The 18,818-nt window shown below is 42.5% G+C and overlaps 1 protein-coding gene and 1 long non-coding RNA gene across 3 annotated transcripts in view; one reads left to right on the top strand and one right to left on the bottom strand.

The window, feature by feature from the left end:
• Nucleotides 1-18,818, top strand: part of LOC117352380 — a 255,037-nt gene that overhangs the window by 234,331 nt on the left and 1,888 nt on the right. Inside the window, exon 2 of the long non-coding RNA XR_004537669.1 lies at nt 18,423-18,523. This is a non-coding gene — a long non-coding RNA (uncharacterized LOC117352380). The remainder of the gene's footprint in view (nt 1-18,422; nt 18,524-18,818) is intronic.
• The window catches only part of B4GALNT4 (beta-1,4-N-acetyl-galactosaminyltransferase 4), a 153,271-nt gene that overhangs the window by 89,090 nt on the left and 45,363 nt on the right, over nt 1-18,818 (bottom strand). For both annotated transcript variants that reach the window (XM_033928835.1, XM_033928834.1), the window contains exon 2: nt 16,326-16,444. In XM_033928835.1, the coding sequence (XP_033784726.1) occupies nt 16,326-16,328 (3 nt within the window). In that variant the 5' untranslated portion in view covers nt 16,329-16,444. The remainder of the gene's footprint in view (nt 1-16,325; nt 16,445-18,818) is intronic.

Raw genomic sequence — 18,818 nt, forward strand, 5'->3', positions numbered from 1 at the left:
AATTTTTAAATAAACCTGAAATCTGTCTCCTGTACCCACAGAAACACTCTTCAAAATCTATCACTGGCCCTGCCTCACTTCCCTCTGACTCAGAATGCATTTCTACATCTGGGACCTTTGGCTTATGGTTCTTAACTTGTGTAGAATCTTTAGCCTTATTGAGCCTCAGAAGTTCCCGAACTGTGATATCTCTCTCAGTCTTTCTCCCATGAATGGTATTGCTGAGGGCTCTGGCCAGCTGCCCTCATCCTTCCATTTCTAGCCTGTAGTAGAGCTCCCCTGCTTATGTTTTCCGACCTGTTTAATCAAGCTCACAGGTGAAACCGAAGTTCTCATTGGTTTGCCTGTCTGTCTCAAAGCATTCTGCTGTAGCTTTGCCTGGGATGCTTTCTCCACCCCACCCTATTTCTTCTCTATAGCTAGAGCAGGAGATGTGGAATATGTGGACTGTCTCACCCTGTCAAGATCCTTAGACAAGGATGAATAAGCCTATGGTACAGAAATACTTTTATTTCCTGCAGCTTTTGGCTTTAGTTGATTGCTACTGACTTTAGCTCTCTCTCCAGTGACGGGACAGGTTCTCTTATTCCCTTGCTGATACCTATGGATTTCTCTAGTTTCCAACTTTTCCCTGTCAGAATACACTGTATGCAAGTACCTTTAGCTTTACTGAAGGAAGGAAATTTTCAGACAATCAGTTTGTACATGTAACCAGATATTTCTGGGTGGTAGAAAAGAACATAAGAACATAAGAAATGCCTGCACCGGATCAGACCTGGGGTCCATCTAGTCCGGTGACCCGCACACGCGGAGGCTCAGCCAGGCTTACCCTGGTGAATACCTCAGTCACTCGCATCCCTCAATGTGTCCTGCAAGAAGATGTGCGTCAAATTTTTCCTTAAATCCTAGAATGGTGGCTTCCTCCACCACCTCTTCCGGGAGAGAGTTCCAGGCGTTCACGCACTGCGTGAAGCAGAACTCTGACATTTGTCCTGGCCGTGTCCCCTCTCAGCTTCAGTCCATGACCTCTTGTCCAAATAACGTTGATTCTTGCTCACCATCCTTTCCCCCTGCTGGTGAGTGAGCTTGCTCCATTTTGTCTATTCCTTTTAGTATTTTAAAAGTCTCTATCAAATTCCCTCTCAGTCTTCTCTTCTCGAGGGTGAATAATCCCAGTTTTCTGAGGCGATCTTTGTAGCTCAAGTTCTCCATACCTTTTACGAGCATCGTTGCTCACCTCTGCACCGTCTCCAGCAGTGTTATTTCCTTCTTCAGGTATGGAGACCAGTGTTGGACACAGTATTCCAAGTGTGGTCTGACCATTGCTCTATAAAGCGGCATTATGACCTCCTTCGATCTACTCGTGATTCTCTTCTTTATCATACCTAACATCCTGTTTGCTTTCTTTGCCGCCACTGCGCATTGAGCCAACAGCTTCAGGATCCTGTCTATCAGTACCCCCAGGTCCTTTTCTTGTTCGCTCTTCCCCAATGTTATACCTAACAGTTTATACTCATGCTCCTTGTTTTTCCTGCCCAAGTGCATCACTTTGCATTTTTCTACATTAAAACTCATCTGCCAATTCTCTGCCCATCTCTCAAGTTGGTTCAAATCTCTCTGGAGTTTCTCGCTGTCTTTTTGTGACCTGATTGCCTGGCATAGCTTTGTATCATCTACAAACTTGATGATAACAGTGGTCATTTCTTCTTCCAGGTCATTTACGAAGATATTGAATAAGATAGGCCCAAGAACTGAGCCCTGAGACACTCCGCTAGTTACTTTCTTCCAGTCCGAGTACTTCCCATTTATGCCCTCTCTCTGTCTTCTGTTTTCCAGCCATTTTCCTATCCATCTTAGTATATCTCCTCCTATTCCATGATTTTTACTTTTTTCAAATAAAAAGTACTGCAAGAATTTTTCCTTTCTTGTTACGCACAGTCACATGATCCAACTGTGTGGCTTGGTGAACCCCTTGTCTTCAGAGTATCCCAATTTTCCTCTAACAAAATGTCATGGATGTTGAAATTAATGGCCTGTCTGAATGAAGAGCCATTTCACACTCGATCAAAGAGACTCACATAGATTCTGACAGCCAACTCGTCTGCCTTTCCTTTGAGAACAAAATGAAAACCATAGATGTTATATATCAGCAAGTCATTTATAGATATTTCAGAAAACTGTAAAAGTGACAGATCTGACAGTTGGGGGGGACTAAGAGCATTCATAATGGGAAAACACAGAAGAAAGTCACCAAGGAATCCAAAATTTAAAAACTTGAAATCTTCAAGATAAATTAAAGGGTTATGGCAAGTACAGTGATAATTAACATATTTGAGTTCACAAATGATTAGCATAAAACAAAAAAGAGGAAGCAGGAAGTAAGTATCACAATTAGTATTCAGAGAGCCTTTAATTGTTTATTTATGCAAACAAAAAGAAAATACACGGTAAATAGAGATGTCAGGGTAAAAAAACAATGTGGAAGAAGCCTTCACTTCATAATGAGGAGGAGAAAAGCCAGTGACAGATAAATTGCAGCCATCAAGGATAAATCTATTAGAATGTGCCTCATCCTGAAAATAATTAGCAACAACTCTGTCTAACCCATCTAATTAAAACCCCAGAGAAAAGAAAATGTGCTCCCAAGCCACCATTAGCAAGACTGGCATATTTATATGCCATATTGATTCTCTTGGAGGAGAATTATGGCCGTTGCTTCGAAAAGGATTAGGTAGTACAAAATGCTGTGCCCTGGACAGGAAGTAGAGAGGGAAGCGATGTGTGTATCAACACATACTACAAGTCTGGATGTTGGAAATGAATTCTGTTTCAGCTGATTCTGTTTGCAAGCTGATCTTCATGTGTTCAAGGGACATATGTGTCTGAAAGCTCATGCTTTGATTGGCTCAACATTAGGTATCATATTATCTCATGTTTGTATTCAACCCAATGTTAACATATTTAATGAAATCTCAATTTTTCATCTATTTCAACAAAAAATGTCAAAACGGGTCATCACCCTTGTGGTAAATGTAAGATCTGCAAACAATGTGTAACGCTCTGCCAATTGGAAGCACCAGAATGGGTAAAAAAGAAAAGTGTAAATGTTAAATCTAATTGTGATTCTAGTGGGATAATTAATATAATAGTGTCCTTGTCCCCAGCTCTGTATAGGACATTCATCTAGATCAGTGGTCTCAAACTCAAACCCTCTGCAGGGCCACATTTTGGATTTGTAGTAGAGAATGACACGGTGACAAAATTCATCACCGTCCCCGTCCCCGTGGATAACCGCAGTAAACCATCTTCATGTCATTCTTTAAGGAGAGAAGGAAGAATCAGAGTATGAATGGCCACAACCACTGACCCGCAAGCTTTGCTTTGAAGAATGCTGGTGTAGAACAACCTGAGGTTGAAATAGACACTAGAAAATGACATGGGATTATTTTCCGCGGTTATCTGCGGGGACGGGAACGGTGATGAATTTTGTCACCTTGTCATTCTCTAATTTGTAGGTACTTGGAGGGCCTCAGAAAAAAAATAGTTAATGTCTTATTAAAGAAATGACAATTTTGCATGAGGTAAAACTTTATAGTTTATAAGTCTTTCCTTTTGGCTCAGTCTTAATAATATTGTAGTTTATAGCTAAAGAGACATATGATCAAGAAACTGTTTTATTTTACTTTTGTGATTATGATAGACATACCGAGGGCCTCAAAATAGTACCTGGCGGGCCACATGTGGCCCTTGGGCATGAGTTTGAGACCACTGATCTAAATGCATTAAGACACATATTGGAGAGCATTTGAGCAGAATTAGAACACGAGTGATGGATCCCTCATTAGTACAACATTGGGTTGAATACAAACATGAGATAGATCTACAATGTTCCATTTTAGAAGAACCTATTTTTAGGCGGGGCGGCAATGTGGTTGATTTACTATGGTGAAAAGAGCAGGGCTGGAAATTGAGTAATGTTAATAAGGAGAGAGTTACAGTAGTCTATTCTGGATATTATTAAGGAATGAATTAGAATATTGATAGATTCAGGCTGTAGGAATTTGGCGAGCGAGCGAATTAAACGTAATTTATAAAAACATGTTTTGACAATATTGCTAATATGGTCATGATAGGTAAGTTTAGCATCGATCATTACACCTAAAATTTTTATAATGGTAACCAGTTCTAATTCGGAGTTATTGATGGAAATTGGAGAACTTAATATTGTGTCTCTTTTCCAAGAAAAGAGCATTGATTTCGTTTTTTTTAGGTTTAACGCCAATTTATTTGTGTTGAGCCAGTTTTTTATTATTACAAGTTTATTGTTGATAGTTGTAATGTCATCTTTATTTTCAGGATCTAATGGATGGATAAGTTGAATGTCGTCAGCGTACGCAAATGTTGTAAAACCTAGAGATTGAGATATATTTAAAAGTGGGGAAAGGAATATATTGAAAAGAAGGGGGGACAATATTGAACCTTGCGAGATGCCATATTTTGAAGAGTAAATTTTGGACATGCTGTCATTGAAGCTGACGAAAGATGAGCGATTTGACAGAAAGGAAGTAAACCATGTTAGAACTTGGTCTTTAATTCCAATTGAATCTAAACGTTCGATTAATAGGTCATGGTCTATGGTGTCAAAAGTGGCAGTTAGATCTAGAGAGATTAGAATTACGGATTTGTGGTGGTCAAGGAAGTAATGGAAGTTAGGAAGAGGCAGGCTATTTGCTTGCTGATGATCCAATCTTTGATTAGAAAGTCCTTGTTCCTGACTGATCTAGTGTTAAGATAAGCACAGAGGATAGTTGCGGATGTGATGGGATTGGTATAGGTAGTGGTTCTGATGGGTTTTACTACTCTTGTTCTTTTTTTGAGGGTTCGTTGGTATATTCTTTTGTTTGAGATAATGCTAATGTTATTTATTTTGTCTTCTTGTGGGATAGTGATGTGCGTGGTTGATAAAGCAGGGAAATGGGTTGATTGTAGTTGAGGGTAAAGAGTGTGAATCTCTTTGATGCTACCACTTAGCATGTAGAGTAGTAATATTAGTATGAGATTCATGGTTGGATTGTAGAGTGTTTCAACTGAGCGCCAGGACTAAGTTAGTTTCCTAGAAATTCTTGGTTTAAAGTGAGTAGGGTTGTTAGACGGGTTGGGATGGAATAGAAGATAAGTTAAATGGAAGTTGGTCTTGAGATGTCTCTATCCGTTTAGCGTGTCTCTTGTAGATGCATATGCCACTAACAGATTGTTCGTGCCTCTGCCAGATTTTTCATGTGTCTGACAGTGCTTTCATGTCACTACACAATGACGTGATGACAAAGATTATTTAACAAACAGTATCCTCGGCATTTTCCATCAGTTAATCCTACTTGAAGCTTTTCAACATTAAAAGAAAAAAATTCAACTAACAGGTATCCCTCTGATACAAATTAATAATAAAGGAATGAGGATGTTTATGAGTATTTCACTTTGATGAAAGAATTATAATATTTTCTTTGACTTTATAGAGACCTATCAAAAATTTTTAAAGTTTGATTTAGGTTCCCTGAAGAAGGAAACGAAACGCTGTCCACATTGGGACCCTTAAGTATTCTTCTTCTTTTTTTTTTTTATATACAGATTTAACAATTTTAATATCAGATGATACCAAGAAAAAAAGGATTCTAACACAAAATTTTTTACAATGATTATACATACAACACAAAATTCCTTTTCAAGCCCACAAAACTGGGGAGTCATGCTTCTTATCAACTAACAAAAGTACAAAGAAAACTAAGAATTGGTTCTTGATTCGTATGAATCTTGACCATTCCCTATTATTTGGGACTCTTACATCCTCCAACTTTCTCAGTAGTGAAACATTAAGACAAAAAGGAAGAAAAAAAACCAAAAAAAAAAACCTCATTTCTGTTCTCGAGCTATTAAAAATTGTTGCAATTGAATAGGATCCCAAAATACATATTCAATGTCCTGTAATTTTTACATGGAAATTTTAGATAAAATGATGCCTCAAGAGCTAAAACTCTTGTTCTTAATTTTAAGAATTCTTTCCTTCTTAGTTGTGTCGCTCTTGAAACATCAGGAAAAATTCTCACCAAATCTCCACAAAATTTTGTCAACCTATTTTTAAAGTAAAGTTTCATTATTAACATTTTATCTATCTCACTCATGGATGTTATTACCATAGTGGACCTACTCTGGATCACATCTTGGCTATCTTCCAAAAACTCTGTCAAATTTATTTCATTTGTGACCAGGTGGTCCACCTCCTGGTCGGATTGTATTTTCTTTTGCGGAATATAATAATAATTATTAATTGGGAAATTTTCCACATTGGGTAATCCCAGTATTTCTTTAAAAAATTTCCTTAACAAAATTTCAGGAGATATTAACCAAGCGGAAGGTACCAAGCGGAACTGCAAGGTACAGGCGGAATAGAAGTCACTAATGTAATGTAATGTAATGTAATGTAATTCATCGCTCTATTCATATTTTCCATCATTTCTATTTTAGAGTGTAACACCGTAGAATCCTTAACAGCAGATACTGAGACAGCTTGCAGTGTATTACTTTGAGTTTCTACCACACTTAATCTTTTATCCAAACAACTTAAATTAGAATCCACATTCTCAAACTTTTGAGACACAGACTGTGAATAGTCCAATGTTTGTTTCACTGATTCTCTGAGAAACCCTCCAACTCTAGAAATACCTAACCACAAATCTTTAAGGGTAATATCTTGTTTTTCCACTGCTAGTGGTTGATCCTCTACTACACCTGAAAATTCAAGTCGTTTAGGTATATCAGTAAAAGCTAATTTACTTATTTGAGTAGAGGGTACCACATATTCAGTAGAAATAGCGGGGGTAATCTTCCCGCTATCACTAGATACTGGGTGAAGGGAGGGGGTCCTTTCGAGGGGGTTCATTGATGCACCCAACATGGGAGAGTTCATATCAAGTAAAGGTTGTGGTGGATTATCTGTAGAAAAAGTCAAGTGCCTGTCCATGGGACCAGAAACAGCAGGTGTTGAGCTCTTAGGCTTAATTTTCCTTTTCCCCATGATATGACAGATTAAAGTTATACGACCTGAGTTCCCACTCCCCGGCTCCTCGTTGCTCCAAGGGGCGGGACCTGCCCCTTAGGGCACGCCCCTTTGGCCACGCCCTGCGGCCACAACCGCAGCAGCGGTTTTGAATTTAAAGAGGATCAATCAGCAGAGACGGACTCAATGACGTCAGGGGTCCGTCTCTTACAGTGTCTGCCCGATTCCACCACCGAGCCCTGCTGCTGCTGCGGGAGACACAGGGCAGCGAAAAGAAGTCTCCTCCGACGTCCCAGCAGGAAAAGAAACAGCTCCCAACAAACCACGGCAGCGATCTTGAATTTAAAGAGGATCAATCAGCAGAGACAGACCCAATGACGTCAGGGGTCCGTCTCTTATAGTGCCTGCCCGAGCCCTGCCGTTGCTGCGGGAGACACAGGGCAGCGAAAAGAAGTCTCCTCCGACGTCCCTGCAGGAAAAGAAACAGCTCCCCAAGTATTCTTTTCTATCATAGATTGAACACTGAAGATTGTTGAAATTCTTCATACATGCAAATATTTAAAATTTATATGCAATGATTGGATGGTGAGGCTCAATTTGGACATAGCTCCCAGTTGGTCTACAGGTCTCTGAGCATACTCGTTTTCACAAAAGAAATAGTGAAAAATACAGCTATTTGCATTCATAATTTTATAAATGCATTCATAGTGAAAAGTTCAAACTGTTTTTCAGTTCAGAATAGCATTCCAGCAGATGTGTGCCAAAACACTTTTCTGCTCAGGCCATGCAAATAGCACTAGCTGCCCTTGCATCCGGTGTGCTCTCCCTAGTTAATGCATAAGCTTTATGCAGGTACTATTTACATATAATTTGTTTACTGCATTGGTGAACAAAAACTGAGTGTTATTTGTCTTGCCAAGTCATGCACTAAGGCATCATTGTGCAGCTCGAATGTAAGTATTCTGCAACGACCCAGAGAAAGGGAAGTGCGTATTATATACGAGTCTTGTTCCACTGCTGAAAAGGCATGAGCTAAATCTAAATAATAAATGAATACACATCCCTACTGTTCACTAATGATCCACGTGGGCTCCCTTTATTTCTGACTCATTACATTTTTGTTATAACAAAGAACAAACTGTCATGAACATATTAGAACAACAAACAAAAAAAACCCACCCTAGGTTGATCACAAGAAAAACAAACAAACCCAAGCCATAGAGCAAGATATTATTCTTAGCAAGAGCAAACTGTTGAGATTATACCATAAAAAAAATCAAGTTGCATAGAATTGTGGTACTAGTAGCCAGAACCGTCATGAAAAAGGAAAAATAAGGAAAAACTTGAAATTAGCAGAAAGTTTTCAGCTTATTTAAATTTCCTTCCTTCCTTCCTTTCTTTCACCAGACATAGGCCCAGATTCACTAAACTCACCGATCTGGGTGATCCTTGGCCGAGTCTTGTCGGGCGACCGATTCACAAAAGAGTCCCCATGCAAATGATCTGATCGGACACATGCCCACAAGCGGTCCCACAGATCGTTGCAGAGCAACCCAGACGCATGCAAAGTTTGAGGTCAAAACAAAAGGGGGGTTAGTGGCTGCACTTGCTGGCCCCACGAGAATCATTTAAATCGGACTGGAACAATGCTGTAGTGCAGCTCTGCTTTTAACCCGCAGGTTAAAAACACGGACTCGCAGAGAGGCAGGGCGCTTTTTGCACAAGGGAGATGTTTTATTTTATTAGTTTCATGGCTGCAGGTCTGGGACGCCCGAAAACCTTTTCTCGATTCATGGTGGGCTCATACTGATATCTTTGACCTTCGTTCCATTATTCCTTTTATATTTAGGATAATTACAGACTTCAGGCTCAGGCACAGGGGGATTTAGCCAATTTTAGGAACTTTTTGATAATAGCTTATTGGCTATATGCTTTGTAGGGTTTTTGTTTTTTGCTATATTGTAATCACAAACAGAAAATAAAATTATTTTTCCTACCTTTTGTTGTCTGGTCATTTTTCAAATCTTGTTGGTCCCATGTTGGTCTGGTTGTCTTCTGATCAGGCTCTCCTTTCATCTTTCTCTGTGCTAACCATCCATCTTCCATCTCTGTCCTCTACTTCTGTTTCCCTTTCCTCCCCCGGAGGTCTGGCATCTTTCCTTTTTTTCATTTCCATCCCCCCACAGCTGCAGCGATGAACCCCACCATCCATAGTTCCACCAACTCTCCTTTCCTCATCTACCCTTTCATCCAGCATCTCTCTTCTGTGTCCCTGTTCCTATGCTCCCTCCACGCCCAGCATCTTATCTCTCCCCATATCCAGCTTCTTTTTTCTCTCTTCCTTACCTCCTGTATCCCCGTCCCCAGGTACAGGCTTTCTCCTATTATCGCTCCTGCCATCCTTCACCTTGCCCACTTACTTTGGAGTAGTATCTGTCCCTCTTGTACCCTTCCCCTTGTGGTCTTGCATTTCTCCCTCTCCCCATTAGTCCAGCACCTCCCCTCTGCTTTCCTCCCCCTCTTTTTGGTCTGTCTCTTCCCATCACTTCATGCCAGATCTGGCATCTCCCCTCCCCTCTCTTACTCCTTCCTCCTCCTCCCTCTGCACAAGCCTACCTCCCTGCCCTGAAGGCCTGCTCCCCGCCACGAAAACCTGTTCCCTCCACGAGCCTGCTCCCCCCCCACCACGAAGGCACATTTTCTCCTCCTCCCCGCCGTGAACACCTGCTCCCACTGTGAAGGCCTGCTCCCTCCCCACAAATGAACGCCTGCTCACCCCCACCACAAAGGCACATTTTCTCCTCCCCCCGCCGCGAACGAATGCCTGCTCCCCCCGCAGCCTGCATCTTCCCTGCTCTTACCTCCTTGACATTAATAGGGCAGCTTGCAGGCTCGCTGGTGTTTTAGCGATCCCTGCAGTTGCCCGTGGTCCTCATCGGCACATTCTCTCTGCTGCGATCCTGCCCCTGACGTCAGAGCAGGGGCAGGATCGCAGCAGAGAGAACGTTCCACTGAGGACCACGGGAGCTGCAGGGATCGCTATAACACCAGCGAACCTGCAAGCTGCCCTGTTAGCATAAAGGAGGTAAGAGTGGGGAAACTGGGGGAAGCCTTTCTGACCGACCCTTCCCCCTCAAGCAGGAACAGCAGCAGATGGCCAGCAAGAGGCAGCGCTGCAGCTCCTGCTTTAGGAAGGCACGGGGGAAGGGTCGGCCATTGAATCGGGAGGCCAATTTTTAAAAAAATTGAATCGATTCACCTGATTCGAATTGGTGAATCGATTTGAATCGTGAATCAGGCAGCACTACTAGGACCACCTTGGGGGTCAGCGCTCAAGAAAAGGATCCAAAGCCTTCAGCCCAATGTGCGGCGGCAGCCAAGAAGGCAAACAGGATGCTAGGCATTATTAGAAAAGGGATGATTAACCAGACTACGAATGTTATAATGCCTCTGTATCGCTCAATGGTATGAACTCACCTTGAATATTGAGTTCAGTTCTGGTCTCCTTATCTTGAATTGTGTGAAGAAGCACTGGTCGTTTGATTAGTCATTTTATTGTTTCCCCTCCCTGGTCAGCAGCGCAACATTCACAATTCGATGCTCTTGTTGGCTTTCTTTTTACCCTGATTTTATTGTTATTTGTAAATCGCATTGGATTAAGATTTTGCAATTAAAAATCAAATTTTTAAATAAACTTGAAACTTGAAACTTTGGGCCTTCCTCTCTGCCGGGTCCTGCCTTCGTGAAACAGGAAGTAGGCAGGACCCGGCAGAGAGGAAGGGCCGACGCCGGCAGAGCAGCGAATTGTGAAATGCAGCTATTGCTGAAAGAAGTTCATGATGCCGGCCCACGGAGTACCCCCTTATGCCGCTGTGGTAAGGTGAGGGGAAGGGAGGTGTACGGAAGGGGAAGAGATGCTGGCGCTGGTCATATGATGTCCCAAAAATATTGGGGTGCTTGGGCAGCCACAGAGCTGGCGCCTGTGTACAAAGAGTCCAATGAATTCTCATAAAGAGAAAAGATCTGAACCAGATACACATCACACCAATGACATCAAGGGATTTGAAAAAGATTCTTTTACAGTATAATAATGTGCAATGCAGTACAATACAGCTATTCAACTTTTTCTATGAACATTCCTATTCTAGATTAATCACGGCAACATTCTTTCTATGCTCAGGGAGATGCATACAATCACTGGCACTCTGATTGTACCTTATGACTGACTGCTTGAGTCTCATAAAGTAAACCTGCAATCTATCAATGTTGCTGTTTCCCCAAGAAGAGAAAATTAAGGGTTCCCTTCAGGCTAGGAAATATAACCTTCTCCTCAAATTCCATTATTTCTCAATAAAGCTGCAATCATTAAGTTAGACATAAAAAGGATCTGTGGACAGACTTGGATAAAAAGCAGATAGTACTTGAGACCACACGAACTTAACTCCAGCACCAGCCACATTATTAGCAAAAGATAAAAACCGTAAAGCAAGTCCTCAAAGAAACAAGTTCACTTTGATATACAGCCAATATAAAACCAAGGTTAAAATCTAAGCGGTTTACAATAAAAATTGGGGTAGGGGAGTAAAAAAATATGGATCACAATGCTGTGCAAGCTGAAATAATGCCAAAACAAAATCCATTTAGACAAGAATTCTTCCATTTAGACAAGAATACACTGGGAGTTATCACAGTAATAACAACCTATATGTTCAAATCAAATATTTTTATACTGTGTGAGCCAGGTCCTCAGTTTACACAACTTACCTGACAGGACGAGCCTATTCTCAAAAGATGTGAGCTGTGTTAACCCAAAGAGGGTTTAATAAGCGTGTAGCAACTCTGGACCTGGTGTGCTCAGTGTAATAAATTATAAATGGTGAAAATCAGTAGTGAAATACTTCCCAGTGTGCTCTGACTGGAATGAGTTACACTAATGTTCACAATCAAACTAGAGGTTCAACTGTCCAACCCTACTTTTGCGTTTATTGCTGGGTATTTTTTCACCTAATCAACTGATATTTATCTATAAAGGGGAGAAAATTGGTTGGACAGCCCCTCCTCCACTAAACGGCTATATACAGACACAGACCGTGCAAGTCTGCCCAGTACTGGCCTTAGTTCAGTATTTAATATTATTTTCAGATTCTAGATCCTGTGTTCATCCCAGGCTTCTTTGAACTCCATCACCGTTTTCCTCTCCACCACCTCTCTCGGGAGCACATTCACCACACTCTCCGTAAAGTAGGATTTCCTAACATTGCTCTTGAATCTACCATCCCCAACCTCAAATTATGTCCTCTGGTTTTATCATTTTTCTTTCTCTGGAAAAGATTTTGTTCTATGTTAATACCCTTCAAGTATTTGAATGTCTGAATCTCTCCTGTTCCTCCTTTCCTCTAGGGCAGTGTTCTTCAACCTTTTGATATCTAGGGCCAGACGGAAATAAAATAATTATTTTGTGGACCGGCACCGGTCCACGGACCGGCAGTTGAAGAACACTGGGCTAAGTCGTGCCCATCTCCACCCAATCTCCGCACCAGACCCCAGCCCCATAATAGTACTAATTGTAACACCATTTTTTCAATTCATTTTTCAATTTCATTTTTCATTTCATTTTTCACAATTGTATTAACAACACATAATGGTTAACCACAAAATTAAAATACACAAAGCACACTGTATGCTTTTTAACATTCATTCCTACCCCATGCAAATGCAGGACCAAAAACTAAAAGTACTAATATTTACAAACAAACCCTAAGATGTAAGACTCTGCAAGCAGTACAACCCCAGAGGAAAAGAAACAAATGCATTTCTTCCTGAACAGCCAAATCAATCACTAAATAAAAAAATAAAAGCATTCCCCCTACCGTTGTTGTCTCTCTCCCTCCATGTGCCTTGCCTTCTGGCCTGTCCCCCGGTTATCTTAGGGCTGGTCCACTTTGCGATAAACGCAGTGTCTTCGGGCTGGCTCCCTGAGTGCTGCATTGCACAAAGCTGTGGGCAGCGGCTCCTCGCTCGCGTCCCGTGCCTCATCTGGAAGCCTTCCCTCTAACATTGCGACGTCAGAGAGAAGGTTTCCGGTTCAGGTGCAGGCCGCGCTTAGGAACCTTTTCCCACGGCTTTGTACACTGCAGCACTCAGGGAGCTGGCCCGAAGACTCAGCGTTGATCACACTGTGGACTAGTGACAGAAGAACGCTGTCTTGTGCCCAATGGACGTGCTGGCCCTGTGAACCGGCAGAAAATTTCTGCGGACCAGCACCGATCCATGGACTGGCGGTTGAAGAACACTGCTCTAGGGTATACATATTCAGGGCTTCCAGTCTCTCCTCATACATCTTCTGGCGCAAGCCTCCTATCATTTTCGGCGCCCTCCTCTGGACCAATTCAAGTCTTCTTATGTCCTTCGCCAGATACAGTCTCCAAAACTGAACACAATACTGAACCCCCTCTTTGCGAGAAAATACCACTATCACTACGTTACTGTTCTAAAATTTTCATAGAACCTTGGCTAGGACAATTGGCATCTGTTGAAACTAATAACTCTGCACTAAGAGAACCGAGCGAAGATACTACTGATGCAGTGACATTAGGAAGATGTAAATAGATTTCAGTTGTTTTGGGGGTTTTTTTGCTTGGAAAAATCTAAGTCGGAGAAACTAATTGACCAGTAAGAGATCAAGTCCCAACCTGACCAATTACCTGTTTTGGGCTACTAGAAAGTAACTGGAATAAATTCCCTGAAGTCCGAAAGAACTAAAATTACTACCCCGAGTTCCAGGAACAAGAGGGTCTCGCACCGACTCAACCCTTTGGGAGTTGAAAATACGTTGACCCCCAAGAAAGAATCTGAAATGGAAGAAGAGAATTCAAAGTTGCAACCACTCTGAATAATGTTCAAATACCTCTGACCTGACATCATTGTGTTCACGTCTCTGCAAAAAAACCTAAAGTGCTGTCAGAGGAATTTCAGACCCCTTCAGAGTGAAACACAGAAAGACGGGAAACGGACTGGAGAACAGTTGCAATTTCTGGAAGAAGAAAGTACCTCTCCTGTGAAAAATCCAATCTTGGGATGTAAGAAGGAACACGATAGAATTCTGAAAACAGAATCGTGGTGGTGAGGACATAAAAGAACTCCTAGGATCAAGGTGTGGTAACCTCTATTATCCGTAAACCCTAAAATCCATGCAAGCTTCTCCAAAAGCTTACTGCCCGTAAAGGAAAGGTGCACTATGCATAATCTAGAGGCTGAGTTCACCGTCCCATGGTAAACGAGCTGCACTTTGACGGCTGTAAGACAAGGTTCGCACTTTTAAATAGAGCTTTAGGGCTGATTCCAACAGCGACATACCGTTGGAATAATAGGTAAGTTACCCCTGGAGAGAAGTAGTTGCACAGCCCTTCGTGCCAAATTGGGAGTTTATCTAACATGCACCATGAGAAGATGACAACCTGAGAACCCTGCGCGATAAGCTTTGAAACCTGCCGTCCGTGGCACACTAGAAATAGAGAAAACCAGCCCTGCCCGCAGGAAGATATGAAGTTTAGGAATCATTTCTATAGCACTACCAAACACACAAACAGAGCGCTGCACAGAGGCACAAATAAGAAGGAAACCTGCAAACATACATATAGCTTCACCCTGCAGGTACCCCTAGAGAAATGAGAAGATACCCGTATGAAGCTTATATTACTATGCGGCTGTTTGCATTCTGGAGATAAACCGAGATTGAGTGGCCTAGCACAGGGCAGAATCTCTCTCTCTAAAGCTACTTGAGGTCTAAAAGAATAGGCCCTCTTAAACTAGCTGGTTAACTGCAGTGCATGCAGTAAGAAACACACTTAGCTAGATCGCCGCAAAAGTGCCTAAATATGTTAAAACAGACTCCACGTGCCTGACTGCGAAAACAGAGAAGCCGCGGGAGATCCTGACCAGGGTCAGCTGAATAAACTCTGCGAATGCTGCGGCTCTGCCGCCAGCGCCGAAGATCCAAGCGTAGGCATTTCACTGTGAAATAGGCCGGTTTTTACAACAGTACTGTATAAAAAAAGAAAAACTCAGCCGGCTGCAGCAACTGTGTAAATATAAAACCCAGCGAAACCGACTGTAACTTTATCAGCAAAGTATGGCCCAGTGATGGCGACACTGCTTTCTCCCAGTCTACCACGAGCACAGCAGAAAGAAATGAATCCCGACTTCTGGGAAACAAACCGCGAGTGCCGCAGAGCTGCCACCATTATGAGAGCACAAGCACTCACGGCTTCTGTGAGCAAAGTCCTTGCTCCTCCAACTCCATAGTTAAAGCCGCTACTGCCGCCATTAGCAGAGCACAGGTGCGCGCTTAGTGTTGCCACCTACGGTACCCAAGAAATGCACTTGCCTCCCATGCGTAGCAAAAGATTAACCGCTCAGACGTCTGGTTCTATATCCTCTAGCAACAATTCACTCCCGTGCCAACAAGAGTCTGGTGGTTTCCAGCACTGAAAGTCATAGCGGGCTAAAATAAAACATCCTCACAATAAACTTTTGTTAGGGCTTGTAGATGCCGGTAAATACCAGTTGATGCCGATAAGTGCCGGTTGTTCAAAATTCAGGGAAAGAAGAAAAATAGAGACCCTGTCAGACCCTCTATCACTTGAAGGAGGGTGAGGCAGGGACCTGGGGGGGCCCAGGTTTAACCCCTAAAGCCAGCACCGTTCAGCCAGACACCCCTGTCTCACTGAAAAGAAAACCTCAACAGGAGAACATAATGTTCCAGTCACAGTCAGAATCCAGGAGCTAGTTGAATAGCGACCATCACCTGCTGGGAGATAGAGCATACTGAGGATATAGGGGGCGTGCCAGCCAACAGGACACCTGTTAATCAGTTTCTCTATCTCCACTTGCTGGTAGATGTGTGCTATCCCATTGGTCTCTGGATTCATCGGCTGTTGCTAAGGAATAAGTGTTCGGAATTATTGGAGAAAATAGCCCATAAGGTATGGGAATGAGCAAACATTTATTTGCGATGTCAGTTACATGATTCTGATGTGCTGGAATCCTGGCTAGAAGATATCAGGAATCCAGCTGCAGATCCATATTCACATATTTACTACCTGTGCTACCTGCTGGTCAGTGAGTAGCACTGAGGATAAGCTTTGGCGGAAGCATCCTTTCAGTCCTGAGGTAAGCGAGGATCTCTTGAACTGCCTAGGTACACCATCAGAACAGGCATGGAGTAGCAGAGACTGCTGAGGGATTAAAGGAAAAAATTAATTAACTATCTTACCATCTGCTCGTCTTCTTTGCTTTCGTTAGAGTCCTCTGCTCTTCTTTGGTTAGATGAAGAAGTATGGACATCTGCAGTTCTCCGTCCAGCATCTGTCCCTTCACTAAGTCGCTCGCCATCTACAAGCAAGATATGGAAGCATGAGGGTGGCACTGCTCTGTTCATAATATTCTCCTTTCTACCTCAGCAACCATGGCAGTACTGCAAATATGGAACCAGATGAATCATGTAAAGAAGAAAAAATTTAAAAAAATTTTAAACTGAATCAGGTTGGGCAGACCATTTGGGTCTTTATCTGCCGTCATCTACTATGTTACTATGTATTCAGACTTACAGAAACTCTTGAAAAAAGAAGATCTGGGGAAAACAAAATATCAGTGCCATTAAAAAAAAAAAAAAATTAACAGGCAGACCTGTCTGTAATACAGTTACCGACAGGTCTGCAGCAGTTGGGTTTGACAATAGTAATACCTGATGCAAAATAGCCAAGCAATTGTTAGTGAATCAGTCACTTGGCTATTTTGCATGCGGTTTTACTAATTTACCTGGGAGGATCGGAGCGGAGAATGACTGGGCAGCAGTTTAGTGAATCGGGTCGGGATCGGGGAACTGGTTTTGCGATTGTCGGTACAGGATCAGAAGATTTAGTGAATCTAGCCCTTTGATCCTAACTCTGCCTTGTCTCAGAACACAGGACAATGCTTTTTTAGGCAAGGAATTCCAGAGTAGTGGGCCTATAAACACAGAAAGAAGAATTGCGCATAGACTCATGATCAGGGACAGCAGAATGCCTTTTTGTTTGAGGGAGTCAAGCTCCACTCCAACCCCTTCCCCAACATCACCTCAAACCCCATCCCCTGCTCTCCCCCAAGATACTACTACTGATTTTAATATCATTATTTGTTCCATTCATCCTGCATCTAATATCATCCATCATTTCCTCTTCCCCCTTCCAGCTCCAGAATCTAATCTCCCTCCCTCCACTCCACAGACCTTCCTGCAGACTTTTATCATGCAGCAGGCCAAGAAGAAATAACGTGCCATGAGCGCAGCCGGGCCTGCCGCAAGAATTTCTTTTGGCCCTGAGAGCTCTAAAACTTTCTGATGTGTCCCTCCCTTCTGACATATACTTCCCCTGGGTATGGGACATGTCCAGTAGTGTGCGGTGAGGGCTTTTAGGGATTCAGTGACTCCCCAAATCTTCAGCCCTGCTTATTTATTTTTTTGTTAATTTTTTGCTTGATGCAGTTTGATTTGTTGAATAGGTAGCCTGCTCAACCAGTTAAACCGCATCAAATAAAAAGTAACCCCCCCAAAAAAAACAAAACCTGGGCTCATGGATTGGGGATTCTCCGAATCCCCTGAAAGCCCTGACAGTACTGATCTGAATTTAATTGGCTGAGCAGCATCTGCCTGTTGCCTGCTCGACCAGTCAAATTCAGAGCAGTGCCCTCAAGGCCTTTAAGGGGTGGGGCAAATCCCCTGAAAACCCTGACTACACACCACAGTGCTGGAAGAGGTTCCATAGTGGGCCCAGCTACGTGCAGTCCACTACCATCTGCTGCAGCAGAGAGGGAGGAGATGCTGGATCTGGAGGGCAGCACGCAGCAGGCACAATCAAGATGCCAGACTTTATGCTCAATATTTTTGTGGTGCTGTAGCATCTGTGGCTCCCCCAGTTCCAAAGCCAACATCATGGCATGCTTTTGAAGGAGCTGGAATTACTAAAAGACTGTCAGTTTAGAAATGAAGACCACAGAAATTGATATGTGGGAGGGACAAGCATATTGAATAGAGCAACTGGTTGACTGTTTTCAGAACACTGAAAACCACCACAAGAGCCTTAAACTTAATCCTGAATGACAATGTGCCTTCTTAAGAGATAATGTGACATGGTCGGTGAGTTGAAAATCATACATAAAAGATGTATAGTTATGAGAAATAGATTTGCTTTCTAGGATCTGCCAGGGACTTCTAACCCAAACTAGCCACTGTTGGAGAAAGAATGTGGGCTTGATGGTCTCTCTCAACATGGAGTTCCTTAAGTTCTTATGTTACTGTGTCACCTGGGGCTTTTTTTTTTTTTGCCTTTAATAGTCTGCACAAAAGGCCAGTGGATCTAACAGGATTACACCACCCTAGTATGAGAAGGGGCAACCTTTCCCTTCTTTAGAGAGACACCAGGAGGCTGGGAACAGGTAAGAACCCAGAAAGTTTTTTATTTTTCTGGATGCCTTTGATTGTTTGTGCATTTCATTCGTGTAATTTGCTTGTTTCTCTTGTTGACTCTTTAACAAAAATGATATATATAAAAAAAATAACCCAGAATACCTCGCATCTAAAGAAAGTACTTCTTGGCTACTCCATTTGAGAGAAGTCATTTTGAAGATGCTCTCCAGACTCAGACTAAGAATGGCCAGTAGGAGAAACAACCTGGCCTAGGACTTATACTTATACCATCGGTGTTAGGTCAAAAGTGCGCCGGGACAAAGG

This window comes from Geotrypetes seraphini, chromosome 19 (assembly GCF_902459505.1).
Source record: "Geotrypetes seraphini chromosome 19, aGeoSer1.1, whole genome shotgun sequence".
In the NCBI taxonomy this organism is placed as follows: Eukaryota; Metazoa; Chordata; class Amphibia; order Gymnophiona; family Dermophiidae; genus Geotrypetes; species Geotrypetes seraphini.